At 47.6% G+C, this 18,887-nt stretch overlaps 1 protein-coding gene across 1 annotated transcript; it reads left to right on the forward strand.

Moving 5' to 3' along the window:
• The first annotated feature begins 7,041 nt into the window (after positions 1-7,041).
• On the forward strand, positions 7,042-9,065 carry LOC124682646 (protein CUP-SHAPED COTYLEDON 1-like). Its single transcript, XM_047217295.1, has 2 exons — positions 7,042-7,545; positions 8,445-9,065. Exons 1-2 carry the CDS (start codon positions 7,042-7,044, stop codon positions 9,063-9,065), a joined length of 1,125 nt encoding a protein of 374 aa, XP_047073251.1.
• Positions 9,066-18,887: the final 9,822 nt, after the last annotated feature.

Here is an 18,887-nt window from a genome sequence, read left to right on the forward strand (position 1 = left end):
CTGCGGTTTTTCCTTTTCTTGTGATGATCCCTTCGTCCACCCGAATCATGCTTCAGCTGGTCGTCATCTTCGTCATCACTGCGCTGTCGTGGCCTTCGCACGTTGTCCTCGCCATCAGCCCAGCTGTTGGCGATTTCCATTAACTTGGTTATTGTTTTTGGTTTTTTACGCCCGAGTTCCTCTATGTAGCTTTCACGTCGGATGCCGTCGCTGAAGGCATCGATTGCTCTGTCGACGGAAACGTCTTCGGCAGCGTTTAGGAGCTTGGTGAATCTTCCGAGGTACGCACGCATCGATTCCTTCTGCTTTTGCTGGCAATGCCGTAATTCCTCAACCCCGACGGGCCTCTTGTACGTTGCTTGGAAATTGGCAACAAAAGCGTCTACTAGGTCGTCCCATGATTTGATGGAACCCTTCGGCAGACCTCTTAACCAGGCTCGTGCTGAGTCTTTTAGGTAAAGCTGCAAGCATTGCATCGCTGCGATCTGATTTCCTTTGTGCAGGATCACAGTATGCAGGTAGTCGTCTATCCAGGACCTCGGCTCCTGCTGTCCATCATATTTGGCGGCGTCAGTAGGAGTAGGTTTGAATTTTCCGGGGGGCATCGCCTCGCGGATTTTGTAGCTTAAACAATTGGCCCCCCTCAGCTCGCCATCGTTCTCCCTGCTTTCATCTGAAGAATCACTATCATATTCCTCCCTAGCGGCGCGTCGTCGCCTTGCTTTGTCGATTCTGCTCTGAGTGATTTCATCTCGAGCATCTCTCGCATGGTGCTTTGAGCCACTGGCCTGTAGCGTGGTCTTTTCCTTCCGCGGGACCAAGTTGTCCCCTAGTATCGCGAGACTTTCTAAGGCACCTCGATGGGCTTGGGCCATGGAACCTTCAGGGCACTAATTGATGAGGTATGCCGAGAGATTGGCACTTGCTCCTGCGACAGTTTTCGGCCGTGGCATGCCCGCAGTGTCCGTGGTCATAAAAGACTTGGTCAGGTTCGATGTTATCTCCCTGGCATCATCTTTCGAGAGCCTGGACAATCTTGATCGGTGCTTGCCTGCCCCTTGATTGCTTCGAGAGGCGCTTCCTCGCAAACCTCTCCTGGATTGTTCTGCAGCAGTTAAGCGTCTCTCGAGGGCGGCTTGCTCTTTCGATAGGTGTTCCCGGTTTTTCTCTAGTATAGAGCAATAAGCGTTGAGGGCTCCAACTGAGGTTCCTGCGGGGAGCGGCGTGTTGTTAAGTACGGCTGCCTTGGCTGCTGCCCACTCCTCGTCCGCGATGGTGTAATCGCTGTTGTGGTTGCTGGCGCTGTTTTCGAAACTTGCTCGTCTACTGGAACGAGGAGTGTGATCTCCGTCTCCTCCGTGCCTTGTGTTTCCCGTGTTATTGGCGACATAAACCTGGTGGTGTGCCGTTCTTCGGGTGGTACCTTGGACGATGCTGTCGACACTATCCTCTCCCGATGAATGCTGGGCATTGCAGATGAACGGTGTGTCGCTTGAACCTAGCCCGTGCCTGGCATCACAGTGCAAGCAGTAGCATCTCCGAAGATGCGAGATTGTCAGATCCAACCGACATGGAAGACGTTGAACGAGAAGTCGGTGACGCAGGCGAGTTCGTTGAGTCCGTCGGACCAGCCGAAAGGTCGATTGACGACGACGTGCTCAGATTCGTCGATCCGGAGGTGAGTGGCTCCAGCAGTCGAAGAATTCCTTCCGCGTTGACGTTGTAGTGGACGCTGCCGAAGGTCATCTCCATGTTTCCTTATAGATCTGAGAAGGTCGAGCGAGACGATTCGCTGTGCGGGGTGAATTCGTAGGAGCCGAATCGAATCGGGCTTCCCAGGCTTGGCGATGACGGTGTCGATGAAGTTGCCGATGACATGACTGGATCTGCTGATGACCGATCTTGTGCCGACAGGGTTCCCACAGACGGCGCCAATTGTCGAGGGTACTCCTCGGCAATGCCCTCCGATTGGGGCTTAGGGTTGATGGAATCCTGCAAGCTGACACGAGACATCGGTTCACAGACAAGCGAGGAGAGCGATTTACCCAGGTTCGGGGCCCTCGATGAGGTAAAACCCTTACGTCCTGCCTGTCTGATCTTGATTATGAAGATATTGGGTTACAATGGGGTGCCGAATAGTTCAGCTGAGAGCTCGTCGAGAGGCTAAGTGTTATGGTGACCTAGCTCTAAGCTTTTAGTGGCTAAGATTGCTAAGATTGATTGTGTCCCTCGGCAGCCCCTCTCCTGGCCTTTATATAGGTGGCCAGGTCTCAAGAGGTCTCACCGAGTACGACTAGGTTTACAGTAGTTTTAAATCTAATCTTTCCTTGTTCGGTTGCCTGCTTGTCTTGCCCACCAAGGAATCTTCTGATGCACCATCCAGATGGCCCGCCTTGCCTCCAAGTGCCTTCATGGGCCTCCAACTAGTTAATACATGATAGGGCAATGTCGGTTACCCGAAGGGTAATGCCCACGTCACCACTGCTAAGTAGTAGTGGCGCACGGCCATCATGGTGCGCCACTGAAGTCAACCTTACGGCTAGGCCTTTTCCTAGTAGTGTCACCTTCTTCTCGTGGCCAATTCCATGAAGGACAAAGGCTTTTCCCTTATGGCTAGCTTTTCCTCCACTCCCGAGATGGCAAGCTCCACAACCTTCACGAGGGAGAAGCCCGGGACTCTTCAGAATCGTCCACGAAGAGGTCACCGGAGCACCAACCTCTAAGCAAAGTAGGAGGAACCCTCCAAGAGTAACAAGCTCACAGCCCCTCACTCGAACTAATTGTAATGGAGAGATCAACAGTTATGAAAGGATGCAAAAGTAAGAACACCAATCACCCTCAAATCCCACCAAAGCAACAAATGGTATGGAGGAACTAAAGAGGAAGAACAAGTGAGAAAATCAACAAATGACTCCAAGATCTAGATCCCAAGTTCCCCTCACTTAGATGAGGAAATGATTGGTGGAGATTATAGGTCTAGATCTCCTATTAAAAATCCCTCAAGAATATGCGAGAACCATAGGAGGGATGGAGAGGAAGAAAGATTTTGAGGCTAAAAAATGGAGTATGAGAGAGGGAGAGCAAATAAAATCGTTGATCTTACCTCCTGAAGGAAGAAGAAGGGCTATTTATAGTCCAAAGAGCAAAACTAGCAGTTTGGGGAAGTCTTGTGATCCAAACCAGCGGTAAAACCGGAAGAGCCAATTCCCTTGATGGTTTGGTCTGGTGCATGAATTGGCCCATCGAAACACATGCCCATTTCACAGACTGGGCCGAAACCTGGCTGCCCCGCTGGTTTCCTCTCCAGAAAATTCCTCCCACGCGAAACAATGCTTTGTTCAGCCTTTCGGCACAAACCAAAACACGTTTGGATCGATGGAACTTTTTGGTGGACGAGCCGGCATCGTCGATTCCTATACCGAAATTGCCAGACCCCCTCAAGTTGCAGTTTTCTCGAAAGAACCTAACTTTGAAAAAGTTTCCGAACTTCGATTGGCTAGGAGAATTTGTTACAAATCCCCAAAAATTAATAGAAAACAACTAGGAAACCTCACACATCAGGTAAATTCAATTCGGCCCCAGGTGCATATGCTTACCACTTTCCACACATTATATATCATAGAGTATCATATTAGATATACAAAAGTTCATGGATACAATTTTACATGTATTAACGCCCCAGCCTATGTCCCAAACTCGAGGGAGTGGTGCATGTTTTTCGAGCGGGAATACGTCTCGCCGCGATGTAGAGTGTGAGAAGGATGAAGGCGGAGTGGACGAGGAGCCTCTTGTGGGCGTTGACGACGTGCCTTGCAAGGATCTCCGCGACGACACAACCATCTACCTCGTGTTCATCGCGTACGTGTTGGAGATATGCCCAAGAGGCAATAATAAAATGGTTATTATTATATCTTTGTGTTTATGATAAATTTTTGCATCCCATGCTATAATTGTATTAACCGAAACATTGATACATGTGTGTTATGTAAACAACAAGGAGTCCGTAGTAAGCCTCTTGTATAACTAGCTTGTTGATTAATAGATGATCATGGTTTCATGATCATGAACATTGGTTGTTAGTAATAACAAGGTTATGTCATTGGGTGAATGATATAATGGACACACACCCATATAAGCGTAGCATAAGATCAAGTCATTAAGTTCATCTTGCTATAAGCTTTCGATACATAGTACCTAGTCCTTCGACCATGAGATCATGTAAATCACTTACACTGGAAGGGTACTTTGATTACATCAAACGCCACTGCGTAAATGGGTGGTTATAAAGGTGGGATTAAGTATTCGGAAAGTGTGAGTTGAGGCATATGAATCAGGAGTGGGATTTGTCCATCCCGATGACGGATAGATATACTTTGGGCCCTCTCGGTGGAATGTCATCGAATTAGCTTGCAAGCATGTGACAAGGTCACAAGAGATGGCCTACCGTGGTACGAGTAAAGAGTACTTGTCGGTAACGAGGTTGAACTACGTATGGAGATACCGATGATCGAACCTCGGATAAGTAAAGTATCGCGTGATAAAGGGAATCGGTATCGTATGTTAATGGTTCAATCGATCACTGAGTTATCGATGAATGTGTGGGAGCCATTATGGATCTCTAGGTCCCGCTATTGGTTATTGGTCGGAGAGGAGTCTCGATCATGTCCGCATAGTTCACGAACTGTTGGGTGACGCGCTTAAGGTTCGATGTTGTATAGTAGCTTCAAAATATGAGATGGAGACCGAATGTTGTTCAGAGTCTCGGATGGGATCCAGGACATCACGAGGAGGTCCGGAGAATAAGATTCATATAAGAGAAGTTATTTTCCGGGGGTTCGGGAAAAGTTTCGGTGTTTGACCGGAGCTTCTAGAAGGTTCTAGAGGGCCACCGATGGGCCCACCACCCCGGGAGGGACCACATGGGCCAAGGGAGTGCAGCCTAGCCTAATGGGCCAGGGGCACCAAGCCCTCAAGGCCCATCCGGCCAGCCCCCTAGTGATAAGATCAAATCCCGGAGGATAAGATCAAATCCCTAAAATCGAGGGAGCAATTTTGGAAGGGGAAGCAAACTTGGAAGGGGGTGATTTCTGATCCCCCCTTTCCTTCCGTGCGCTGGTGGGGCCCAAGGGGCTTCCTTGGCCGCCCCTCCCTCTATAAATAGAGGAGAGGGGCAGCCGACCCCTTGTCCCGACACACCAAAGTCTGCCCCCTCTCTCCTCCACCGCTAGTCTGCTCCGGCTTGGCGAAGCCCTGCAGCTTTTCTCCTCCACCACCAGCACCACGCCGTCGTGCTGATGGGATTCCGAGGGGATCTACCACACCTCCGCTGCCCGATGGAACGGGGAGAGGACGAACTTCATCGACACCGTACGCACAACCGAGTACGGAAGTGCTGCCGGATTGCAGCACAAGACGATCGACTACATCAACAACGAGATCTGATCTCGTAAGGCTTTGGATCTTCGAGGGTTAGTCTCTCATACATCTCGTTGCTTCGATCTTCATAGATTAGATCTTGCTTCTTCCTAGATTGGATCTTGATTTTTGTTCATGTTCACGGTAGAATTTTTTTGTTTTCCATGCATCGAACCCATCAGTACGAGTGGGAGCTGTCAAGAGGGAGGAGCTCCTATAGCCTCCCAAAAAGGACGACTACGAAGCCCTCAGGCTCGCCATAGCCTAGTCCGAGCACGAGGACTTGGCTAAATGGGACGACCTCATTGTGGCCCCGTGGGACTCCGCGCTGGCGCTGGGGAGGCCTACCATGTCACCGATGACTCTTGCACCTACGCATGCTCCTGCTCGAACGCACCTACTGCGATGCAGTCGCAACATGCAACGAACTAACCTCTGGCGCCTACGTCACCAGCCATGGTCGCCGCCGATCTTCATCAAGATCGATGGCGATGACGACGCCAACGCAAACCCTAGTTCTAGGGTTTTAGTATATTTTATGTCCTTTTTCGTTTTCGCCCGTATGTCAAATTATGTTTAATATTAAGAATATTAATTGAAAAATTGTGTGACCACATTAGGTGCACCCTCGAGCCGAACGGACCACAGATGGACACGTTCCTTTTTCTGTTGACAGGCCGACCCAAAATGGTCCAAAATAGATACATTTCGTGGTTCAGATGGGCGGCCGTCCCGCTGGAATGTCCTAAGTGTTCCTAGGTTCATTTAGCAAACTCGTGAACGATGTCACTTTATTGTGATGTCGGGCAGCAGGTTCCAGACACATTTTTTTTCCAGAGTACCGAAGGGGAATAGAAGGTTTTTAATGAGGCGGTCTGCTATCCTTATATATATATAGTAAATGTTCAAAAAAAAAAAGAATTGAGTGTTTTACTAGGGTTTAGCATTTTAGGGTGCAGGGTCTACCGCAGAGAATCCGTTCCCCCATCTAGGCACCTCGTGCCAATATCGAGCACGGCGCACAGGCAGGCGCCTGCCGAGAGCCGAGAGACCGAGGGAGACGCATGAGCATATGATGGAGCGCAGGAAGCAATCGATGGAGCTCGCAACTGCATCTCCCTGTCCCTGATCATCTCATCTCACTCTCACCTCGTCGTCTCATCTGATCTCAGCTTCAGCTCCATCAGTCCCACAGTGCTCCGCCACCAGCACTTCTCCCGCAAAGAAGCAACCGGCGCCCCGCCCGCCGGGGCCCGCCTCCGCAGGCGGCCTCTGCCACTGACACCCTCCCCGATTCGTCGAATCCCCCATTTACTCCGCCTCACCCACCTCCCCCAACCACGCGGCCACCGGCAGTATAAAACAAGCCCCTCCGCTCTTCCATCGCCGAGACAGCCCAGAGCCCACTCCACCACTTGCGCTCCGATCACATCCCTCACCACCCACAGGTAACACTCATCCCAGTACTGATCCTTCCATTCCATTCCTTTGGCTCTTGCGCGTGCGGCTCCATCCTCCAGTTCAGCTCAGTTCGTTCTTTGTGTAGCTTCCGGCATTAATGGTGCATGTATGCACACGTTTGTCTGCAGATCAGCGCGACCGAGGGAGGGCGCGGCCGGCGGCGGGATGGATCGCTACGGCTCGCTGGGCATGCTGCTGGACGGCGGCGGTGGAGGAGCCGGATCCGGCGACCTGCCGCCGGGGTTCCGGTTCCACCCGACGGACGAGGAGCTCATCAGCTACTACCTCCTCCGCAAGGTGCTGGACCACGGCTTCTCCGGCGCGCGCGCCATCGCGGAGATCGACCTCAACAAGTGCGAGCCGTGGGAGCTGCAGGACAAGGCGTGCCGGGCCACGGCGGAGAAGGAGTGGTACTTCTACAGCCTCCGCGACCGCAAGTACCCCACGGGCCTGCGCACCAACCGCGCCACGGGCGCCGGCTACTGGAAGGCCACGGGCAAGGACCGCGAGATCCGGAGTGCACGCAGCGGCGCCCTCGTCGGGATGAAGAAGACGCTCGTCTTCTACCGCGGGCGCGCCCCCAAGGGGCAGAAGACGCAGTGGGTCATGCACGAGTTCCGCCTCGAGGGCACCTTCGCCTACCAGTTCTTCTCCAACAACACCACCAGGGTAACTCAGTTCTTACCACTTCCCTTCCCTTGCTTCTGCATCGCTCTGCATTTTAGATCGCCTTGCTTCTTTTTTTTACTGATTTGCTAGCAGTATATTGGATTTCCTTACCAATGCCGACTAGTTCTTGCAACTTTTTACCTGTGGAAGTACTAGTGGCGATGATGCAATGGGCAAGTCACGGGGAGGTTTTAGGGCAGATTGCAATGAGTATATACTTCTTCTAGTGTGAAGTCATGGCTACCAGTAGAGTAGAGCAGCAGTCTGCGTACGTGTGCCTGCTGCAATGCAGATTACATGCGTGGATATGGTAAGCTGGCGGTTTAAGTGCAGGGAAAGATTGGCTGCAGCGGGATACGAATCTTTTCGATGCCTGTTGCGACTGCATCATGCATGCGCATGCACAAGCTACTATATTCCTCCGGATGCGTAAATGCATGCCTTATTTGAAGTTTTTTTACTGCGTTCTTATGGATCTGATACTTTGAAGATCCATTTCATGGATCAAATAGTGCTATCTTTCTTACTTTTACTGTGAAAACTGACAAAGCCTAGCTAGTGTATGTTATCACGTTTTTTCCTGGAGTGTGAGCTGATTGTGTCATGTAAAAACCTACCAGGTTCGATCTTATAGGCACTGAGTTGACAAAGTTCTTTTTTATTTTTTCAGGAGTAAATAGACAAATGTATTTCTGAAAAGAACTGGCTTAAATCATTATAACTGTTTTTCCACGCAGATAAAACTATTTTTGAAATATGTTCCCTTTTAGAACAAGAAACAAGAGCACACACCTGAGAGTAGTGTTCGTGATCGTAGCATTCAACGACGTGGTGATGACAACAAACTAATGGTACTACTAGCATCAAACTGCTCACACAATCTATGTTGATGTATCCAGGACGAGTGGGTGATCGCCAAGATCTTCGTGAAGCCGGGCACGGTGCCCCCGCCACGCAAGTCCCGCTACGGCCTGAGCAGCGGCGCCGGCGACACCTCCTGCTTCTCCGACTCCACCTCCGTCTCCATGGGCTGTGGGGGCGGCACCTCCGCCTCGTCCGCGCCGCGCCACCAGCTCCAGGATACCAGCTCGCTGTTTGCCGTGGCGCACGCTGCCGCCGCCGCCGCCGCCGACGGCGAGAGCAGCTCCTACGGCGCCACCAACAACAACAGCGCGGCGGCCAACTGCCGTGAGCTCGTGCCCTGCTTCTCCAACCACGCCCAGACGGATGCCACCCTCCTCGGCATCGGGCAGTACGACCCGGCTCCGCTCGCCTTCGAGCCGCCGCTGGGCTTCTTCCAGAGCGCCCGCACGGCGCCGGACAACAATAACTTCCAGCTGCCGACATTCTTCTCTGGCGGCCTGCAGTCCGGAGTGTCCCCGCTCGGCATGGGAGGAGGGGCCTTCCAGTACTGGCCGTCCTCCGGCTACGAGATGAAGCTGGAGGGCGCCGTCGGCCGCGCGCCGGCCCAGATGGCCGTGGGGCCAGGCCAGCTTGATGGCTCCGGCTGGAACTTCTAGATCAGTACGCATGCATGACAGTCATCGTTTGCTAATCATGCATCATGCGATTATCAGTTATCACTATGCATGTGTCGTTAGTTAAGTAGCAGTATCGATCATTATGCTGTAGCAAGTGTCGATTATCTATTGCTCTCCGATTATCTGGTAGCACAGAAGACTTCACTAGCGAAGTACTGAACTGCTAGCTAAGCTCCGTAGTAATTTGTGGGTTAATTATTAGCTTGTCGTATGGTGTATAACTGGATCAGACTATGCCTAGTTTCTGTAATGCTGTAAGTTCGTATTGTGTATCAGTAGATCGATCATGTGTACCAGTGCTAGTGTATCAGAACCTTAATTTGTTGAAATCAATGTATTGTATTTGTATCATTCTGGTTCATTTGGCATGCATGCTTGGCATATCCTTGTCCACTGTTTTCCGCTTGAAAAGTAATGTTGTTCCTTAGTGCTAGCTGGTTGTCATGGATAGATGGCATTGTCAATTTATGCTCACTTCAGAAATTGATTGCGTTTTAGAAGATGTACTATGATCTACTGAAAATTGATGGAGTACTAAATTTACATGGATAAAATTGCACCAACATATTTACGCTTCCTGATGGTAGTGGATTTTGTTTAGAGCAGAAAGACTTGGCAGACATAAAATAGTGAGTAAATTAGTAAAGAAAGCCCACATCACCACATTAAATATGAAGCATATTTGTACACACTGGAGCTCAAAATTCATATTTTTCATGTCTGAAATAAATTAAAAGAAAAATTGTAGTTGGGCACACAAATAAGTACCGTATTAATAGTACAGGATGACAACTTAGCAATCGTATGTACGCATACACTCTAGTTTGTAGATAGTGCATATATTCTTGCAGCACAGGGCGCTAATCGATGTTGGCTATGCATATAGTTGTGCCTTATTATTTGGGTCACCACCTCCTAAAGTCCTAGGTATGTGCTTGATGTGACTGTCATCTTCTACGTCGTCACTAAAACCTGAAACTCTTACGCCCTTACTAGCTGAAGAATCTTTCATAGTATATATTTCACTGCACTAATTCCAATTCATAGACATTTTGTATGAAAATCCTTTTGACCAAATGAATGGCACCACCAAGATTATCAAGGGTTGCATCCATACATCAACTCTACAGGAATTCCACTAAATCTCTTGTCTTAAATTGCATTTGCGTCGGATACAATCAATGCACTTTTCCTGTGTATTTCCTATCAAAAACACCATCCCTCCAAATTTTTGGCAATTCCATTCATGTCATTTTTTTTTGTGTTTATCTATATGTCCGTTTCTCAATCCCGTGATCCAAAAAGGCTGTATTTTCTTCTGTGCTGCCATTTGTTGGCATCATCATCGAATCCGCCTCTTCCTTGGATCCCTGGATGCTCCTGGCTAATAGGTCTCTTCAATACTAGAGATCCCATATCGCACTACGTTCACAAATCACACATTGATCCACTTCCCCTCTCCGACCGCCTCTCGCCCTCTCCAAGCTTAGAAAGTACTAAAACCACAACGGTGCTAGAGAACACAATTTGGAGGAATCAAATATAGTTTGGAGGGAAAAGTTGTTGTTCGTGGATTATGAAGTATGTTGACCGAATGGCCAAAAGCATCGACTACGATATCATAGAAATATAATTAAAAATATAGATGTTTGGTCTAACCGTGTTCTCACATTTGAGCATCAAATATTTTTTTGATTAGTCACCATATGGGTGTGTACTAATACCTCCGTATCGGTTTAATCATGTGACTAATTCCCAGACGAGTGAAATTAAGCTATTTAGTGCAATTTACCTTTTTTTCATGCAAAACGAGAGTAAAAATAGGTAAAGAGGAAATTTCGCGGGGAGGAGAGCACTCGACCTCTAGTGTTTTTTTTCTTAGTTGCAACATCACGCCCAACTAGATAAATCTCAATTGCAAGCATAGCTGCAACTCATGCTAGCACGAATCACAATGCAATTCTGTGATTTAGGGATCGATTGAGAATTAGCAAAACCGACAAAAGGTTGATCATAAATTTGGCCAAAAAATATGAACTATATGTCACGAATACGATATCATTGGATTTAGGTTGAATAGTTGTTTTCAATGATATAACTTTTGTGGCATATAATTTACATTTTGATGATCATAATGTCATACTTTTCCAGAAACTACGTGGGAGTACCAATGTACAGATGATATCACATTTGTTTCACCATAATAGCCTTTCCTTTCTTTCTCCAAATTACTCCAAGGTGGATTGCCTTCTACCCCAAGGTGGACAATAGAAATAAATCCCGATACACTACATGCATGAATGCAGACAAAACATGCAACCATGGACACCTTTTTTTTTCGATAAAGGAGCAACAGCCCCAGCCTCTGCATCAATTGATGCACACACCATGGACACCTAATTAAGCTGCTGCGCGTATTACTGAACTTGAACAGCGCCGATGAAGACAATAGTACGTAAGTAGATGATGATATCCTCGCAACTGGCCAAGTGGCAACGTCATGTAGATTATGGAGACCCGTGTGTACATGTAATGGAGAAGAAGTATGAGTGTTCCGTACCCCGATGAGTAAAAAGTCCACCCGGCCCTTTCCCTGGAGCGGCATGATTCCCTGGCCGGCCTTTGCATGCATGCGTCCATCCATCCGTCCATTCAAACCGTCACTTCCCCACACTGCCCATACCCCTCTCTCCCTGCTGCAATGTGCCAGTGCTAAGACGAGTAGTGGCAATATTTTATGTGATGGATGGCCCGACGAGATGTGGACGTCTCCTGCTGGATCCCAGGGCATGATGGATGGATTGACGGCCGGGTATGTGACGGCGGATACAGGTTTAATACAGAGCCGCTCGATCGATCAGCTCCATCAGTCCGACATCACCTCGCCGGAACATGTCAATTCCATGGCCGCCAGCTGCATGCATGCACAGCGCCGCCGCCTCGTGCTCCCGGAGCGTCGGTGAGTCTGTCGAAGCCGTCTCGATTGTGAATCTCGCGGAGGAAATAGTGTGATTACCGGTGCTGATCGAGTGTGCAGTGTGTAACACACCGTTCTAGAGAATGACATTGTTCTATACCGTTTTTCTGTTGGAGCGAGACTCGTCGAGTTTGTTCACCAACGTCATCATTATCACTCTTCCATGAGCCAGTGACGCCGATTTCACCAAAGAAACGACCACTTGAGAAGATCTCACTATAGCGGCCTCGTGAAGCCTACGCAGGGCCCATGGTCGGTTTGGTCCCGAAGAGTGATCCGAGGAGAAAAGGGGCGTGATCAGTGTCGCGATGAAGATTTTCATGACCAGTTAGCCTCACTTAGGTCATCATTGCTGGTCGAGAGACGCCAGTCATCAGATCCGAGTTCGTATCAGGGGAAGTTCAACAGGAAGACAAGAGCAGAACACGCCAAAACAAGAAGCATACTAACAAGGTCCTGTCGCAACCAAACTATCACTCATAACCATTGTGGCTGTGCTAGCCATCAGGCGGAACCGTGCACCCACCACCGAGTCCATGCACAGGATCCACCAACTGATGCGCAACTCCAAGGATGATGTTTCCAAGGGAGGGGCGACATACGAGCGCCGCCATAATCTGATGCACGAATCAAGGATTTTTTTTCCATAGGTGAGGGATTCGTCTTGATGATGCCTTCAAAACGCTACAACCATTCGCCAAAAACAAGTTTTTTACCTCGATCTGCCACACGAGACCTCCATCTAGAAGCATGTACATCGGAACGACAACCCTAATAGACTCTTCATCGGCCAAGCCTGCTCCAAACATGTCGGCCCAACAGGCCTTGATGAACCCAGAGCTAGATGGGCACCGTTCTCGATCTGGGCTCACGGGATCATGCCACCTTACAGCCATTGCGCCAACGGCCACCGGAGACACACCGATAGGAGGGAAAGGCATATACCCAGCCCCAACACAAGAGGAAGCCTGATGTAGTATATATATTCAAATATATTTTTGTGAAAACTAGCGAATTGAGATTTTCGGTATACTAGAAATACCATGACACAAAGGCTATGTTTCGACCGGGATCCCTCTAGGCTTTTGACCTTGCATTGCAATTTGCAAATGCGCATTCGATAGATACCACGTAAAATTGGGATTTCTTTGTCATTGTTATTTCCTTCTCGATTTTAAATTTATTTCTGGAATTTCGTCTACTAGAAATCTCCAAAAGTACCCTATATTTTCTGGATAAGAAAATAACTTTTTTTTTTGCTGGTCCCATTCATTCGCGTTACATGAGAAGGGACAAAAACGGTCCCATGTTATTCCGTTCAGTAAAAAAGAATACGCATGCTGGCGGCCAGTACTGGCGCAGGGCATAGCATGCATAGCAATGATGCCTGGGTGCAATTAGGGTGTCGCAATCTTACGTAGCCTACGCCTGCCCCCGTGGTCTGTGTGGATGTAAAAGAACGGGGAGCTTAACTGCACTGCCCCGTGATCTCGCCAGCGATATCGATCTCGATGCAACCTGTTACCTGTGTGCTAGGCGTGCAGATGCCCAGCGACAGCAAGTGTGTAGGCCGTTGCGTCACTGGAGTTTAGCACATTTTTATGCAATCACAAACTCTGCAAAGCGCCAGACCATGAAACATCAACATCAGATCTCCTGGGAGATCGACAACCTATGATGATTCCATGTGTCAAATGCATTTAACCATTTTCATATTTCGCGTGCTGGAAGATTTAACTGGCACCTATCTTGCCTATATCCGTAAACTGTCAAGTAAAATTTGACACTTCTCATGAGTAGCTAGGTCATACGTTTTGGCAAATTAATATCATAGGTTTCGTATAATACATTACCTTCCTTTTATTTGGAAAGGTGAACCAAGAAGACTATATCTTATTTTCTTTCACAAATAACATGATTGAAACTGAAAAAATAAACTTGAGTTACGATGACATGTTTTTATGTAAATGGTCAGAAATATATGCAATGCAACTTCATATTCGTTGCTCCAATGGTTGTAGTTCATACTTAACTTGTTACAGCCACTTGGTTATACTTGCCCATTTACTCTTATTTTTCACTTAGAATAGAATTACTTTTTCTATGTATACATAAGAAAAAATACTCCTTACGATCCAAACTAATATTCATAGTTTCATTGAACATGCGAAAACTAATTTGTATCAGAGATAGAAGTTTTTTGTTTCTTACAAAATTCGCTTGTGGGTAACACTTTTTTTTATTTCCATAAAAGGGGATGATCTCCAGCCTTCACATCAATTGTTGCCTATAACCATATATTATTCATTATTCAACAACTCCAACCAAAACCAAGAACATATCCTAACCAAATTGTGGCTTGCGGAAAAAAAATAAAGAAAAACTGAAACCATACCAGAAAGACTAGCCTCGTGACAATATCTCTATAAATGTACCACCAGCGTTATAACATATGACCGAAGAATGGAAAATACATTTCTCCTTGGCAAAATCCATCAGAAATGCAACAAGGCTGAGCTTGGGATTTTCATTTATCCGAAGATCAGTTTCTTGTCAACACGTCGAGCAATGAAGATAATTTGGGGTAATTTTTTCCATTCATGTTTTTGCTGCATGTTACCTAAACTTTCAAATACTTTGTTTTATTTAGTATGAAATTTAGCATTTTTTTTTTGAAATGGAGGCACTATATTTTGCTCATCCATTAATTAAGTAAGAAAGTTTCCCAATTAATTTGTGGAAAACCGGGTGAAAACTGAAATTCAACAATACTTGACTTATATGGCCTTGGCATTTTTCTGATAAAGACTTGTAATGTCGTACGGGTTAATTTTATTGATGACTTTTGCTGACTCTACTTCTTTAACTCCTTTTACATACAGAAAAGGGGAGGGGGGGGGGGGGGGGGGACACATATGAACACTTATAATATCGTAAGGAGCAACTTTGTCTACCCATTCTAAAACTGACCAAACTAAAGTCGCAGCAAACAAAACTCGGGCCAGCACAAACCCCATCCAGACGAACTGTTTTGCCTGGATCTTGCCCATACACATGCCCGGTCTCAACATGGGAAGTGTCCAAAGGTTGCAATGTTCAACTGTTGGATACTTGGATGCTGCCACTCGGCCGCCGAATCCAGCAATGCCGTTGATTTCCTGAGGTGTGTGTGTGACCAGAGGGTACAGTTGCTGTGACGAAGGAACCCTGATGACAAAAACCCTGAAGTTATCATCTAGCGTTACGTGCAAAGCTAGAACTGTTCCTTTTCAAATGTCTTGTTATTTTAATAAGAGCATCTCCACTGACGATCTTAACTACTAGCTGATATCACACATGCCGGCTACATACTAGGGTCACCGGTAGCAAACGCTTGCTAAAAATATTAAATTGTTCACACCGGTTAACCCAAATAACATGCGCCAACAGCAAATGAAAGAGTGGAGAGAGTGTTTCGATGGTAGGTGGAGAACTAAAAAGAAGGTGGAGAGGGATAGAGGTTGACTCATGGGCCGTCAGGCATTTTCCAAAGTGGAGTTTGTTACCGGCAGCTATCGGCGTGGCTGATAGCCTCTCTACTTTCAGGGTTCCTTTAAGCTTTGCCGCTGTTTATATTAGGCTCAGGGTGACGTGAATTTCTATTGAGGCCGGTGATGTGAGCAATTTCTCTCACTGAAACTCAAATCGGTGCTGGCTACTTTTTGGGGCTCTCCGGTGAGATGCTCTTACTCCGACAGCCCGACACCACAAAAGCAGTTGGAGCCTGGTGTTAACAGGTTAATTATATGGTTCCATAGAACATCTTGATTGACAAACGGGAGTAGATAAACCGATCGATATCGACACTGAAATCATGAGCAGCTGCCAATTCATGGTCAACAAAACACACACAATGGGGCACGTTACAGTACATGGCCAGGCGAGCGCAAGGTAGATGGAGGGGGTACACCGTACACACGGACCGAGTAGAGACTCGGGTACTATACTACCAGATGGCAGATGCTAGCTGATCGAGACCGGACCCCCGATCTCTCTTATTGCTGATCTGACCGGCGACTCGACGTGTCCATGGCCGGCCGGCCGGCCGGCGACTCGTCAAGTCGGTGCAGCCAACACAGCCCTTCTGTCTCCCTACGTGTAGCTAGCTAGCGTCGTCTCTCTGCTCCCTTCTGCTTCGAATCAGTGTTAATTCGAGTGCCGATCGATAAAAAGCATTCCCAACAATGATTACACGCGATTACAGTTTGTCTTGTCACGCTTTGCAACGGCCCTGCAGGAGATCTAGTAGTATAGAGAGAAGCTCTAGTGTGCTGGCGTGCTGCCAATTAACCATCCATGTGCAATCACACCTCTACTGTAATTATAAGCCCATAAGTTCAGCCAACTCCATATCCAGTTTTTTTTTATCATTCCACAAACATTTGTGCAATTACACATATCTGTGTAAGTAGTTAGAAGCCGATTTTTTCTCAAACTCTATATCCAAAAAATCCTGTCAAAATGATAAAGGCAACAAAAATAGCACGTACGTCAACAAAAACAAACTCCCTCTAAACCAGCCCATTCCTTGCCTATTGACTACAGCGACCCAATGCAAAAAGTAACAAAATACAAACAAGGCCTACAGTCTAAACCGGCCCAACAAAGAACAGGCCACGGGAAAACGAGACAAAGCAGAGAATAAAAAGATGAAAGCTAAAATGGATCAAGAGCCATGTTAGTTCTCGGCTAACCAGGATCCACTCATAAATATCACATTTCCTACAACCTTTCTATAACACATTTTTTTACAAGAGAAGGTGAAATACTGGAAAGTACAAATTGTACAACGATTAATATAGCTAGACCATGAAAAATCTCCCAATTCGGACATGATTTTAATAAGCCATCTTGAGTTATTGACATTGGGCAAGTTAAGACCTAGGAAGGAACCAGGATTTGCAGCATCCAGGCACCAGATTGTGAAATGTTGGAAATTTGCACATTCAAGTTTAAAAAAATCACAATTTTTCCCAAGGAGGCATGTACGCTGCGCGTTCGCTTAATATGGTTAATTCAGCGCGGTTTATTCGGTTATACGGTAAATATGTAGGATAACGTTGCATAGAAAACAAAAAATTTCCTACCGCGAACACGCAATCCAAGCCAAGATGCAATCTAGAAGACGGTAGCAACGAGGGGGTATTGAGTCTCACCATTGAAGAGATTCCAAAGCCTACAAGATGAGGCTCTTGTTGCTGCGGTAGACGTTCACTTGCCGCTTGCAAAAGCGCGTAGAAGATCTTGATCACGATCGGTTCCGGCGCCACGAACGGGCAGCACCTCCGTACTCGGTCACACGTTCGGTTGTTGATGAACACGACGTCCACCTCCCCGTTCCAGCGGGCAGCGGAAGTAGTAGCTCCTCTTGAATCCGACAAGCACGACGGCGTGGTGTCGGTGGCGGTGGAGAACTCCGGCGGAGCTTCGCTAAAGCTACGCGGAAGATATGGAGGAGAGGGGCGGCTAGGGTTTGGGAGGGGTGGCCGGCCACTTCAAGGGGGCGGCCAGCTTGTGGTCTTGGGGTGGCCGGCCCCCTCCCTTGGCCCCTCATTATATAGGTGGATCCCCAAGAGTTGGTCTCCAAGTCTTCGAATAAGACCCGAACCAAAAACCTTCCATAGGGAGGGGAAACCTAGCTGATACGTCTCCAACGTATCGATAATTTCTTGTGTTCCATGCCATATTATTGATGTTATCTACATGTTTTATGCACACTTTATGTCATATTCGTGCATTTTCTGGAACTAACCTATTAACAAGATGCCGAAGTGCCGATTGCTCGTTTTCGTTGTTTTTGGTTTCGAAATCCTAGTAAAGAAATATTCTCGGAATTGGACGAAATAAAAGCCCAGAGACCTATTTTCTCACGAAGCTTCCGGAAGACCGAAGACGAGACGAAGAGGGGCCACGAGGGGCCACACCCTAGGCGGCGCGCCCCCCCTTGGTCGCGCGGCCCTGTGGTGTGGGGCCCTCGTGCCGCCTCTTGACCTACCCTTCCGCCTACTTAAAGCCTCCGTGACGAAACCTCCAGTACCGAGAGCCACGATACGGAAAACCTTCCAGAGACGCCGTCACCGCCGATCCCATCTCGGGGGTCCCGGAGATCGCCTCCGGCACCCTCGCCGGAGAGGGGAATCATCTCCCGGAGGACTCTACACCGCCATGGTCGCCTCCGGAGTGATGAGTGAGTAGTCTACCCCTGGACTATGGGTCCATAGCAGTAGCTAGATGGTTGTCTTCTCCCCATTGTGCTATCATTGTCGGATCTTGTGAGCTGCCTATCATGATCAAGATCATCTATATGTAATTCTATATGTTGCGTTTGTTGGGATCCGATGAATAGAGAATACTTGTTATGTTGATTATCAAAGTTATGCTTATGTGTTGTTTATGATCTTGCATGCTCTCCGTTATTAGTAGATGCTCCGGCCAAGTAGATGCTTTTAACTCCAAGAGGGAGTACTTATGCTCGATAGTGGGTTCATGCTCGCATTGACACCGGGACAAAGTGATGAAAGTTCTAAGGTTGTGTTGTGTCTGTTGCCACTAGGGATAAAACATTGATGCTATGTCTAAGGATGTAGTTATTGATTACATTACGCACCATACTTAATGCAATTGTCTCGTTGCTTTGCAACTTAATACCGGAGGGGTTCGGATGATAACCCGAAGGTGGACTTTTTAGGCATAGATGCGATTGGATGGCGGTCTATGTACTTTGTCGTAATGCCCAATTAAATCTCACTATACTCATCATGATATGTATGTGCATTGTCATGCTC

This window comes from Lolium rigidum, chromosome 1 (genome assembly GCF_022539505.1).
Source record: "Lolium rigidum isolate FL_2022 chromosome 1, APGP_CSIRO_Lrig_0.1, whole genome shotgun sequence".
NCBI classification, from domain to species: Eukaryota; Viridiplantae; Streptophyta; class Magnoliopsida; order Poales; family Poaceae; genus Lolium; species Lolium rigidum.

Bases quoted from the DNA above. Each gene is read 5' to 3' on its own strand.
- LOC124682646 (XM_047217295.1), top strand. From the start codon at position 7,042: ATGGATCGCTACGGCTCGCTGGGCATGCTGCTGGACGGCGGCGGTGGA. The intron at 7,546-8,444 runs GTAACTCAGTTC...TGATGTATCCAG, and splicing joins TCTCCAACAACACCACCAGG to GACGAGTGGGTGATCGCCAA.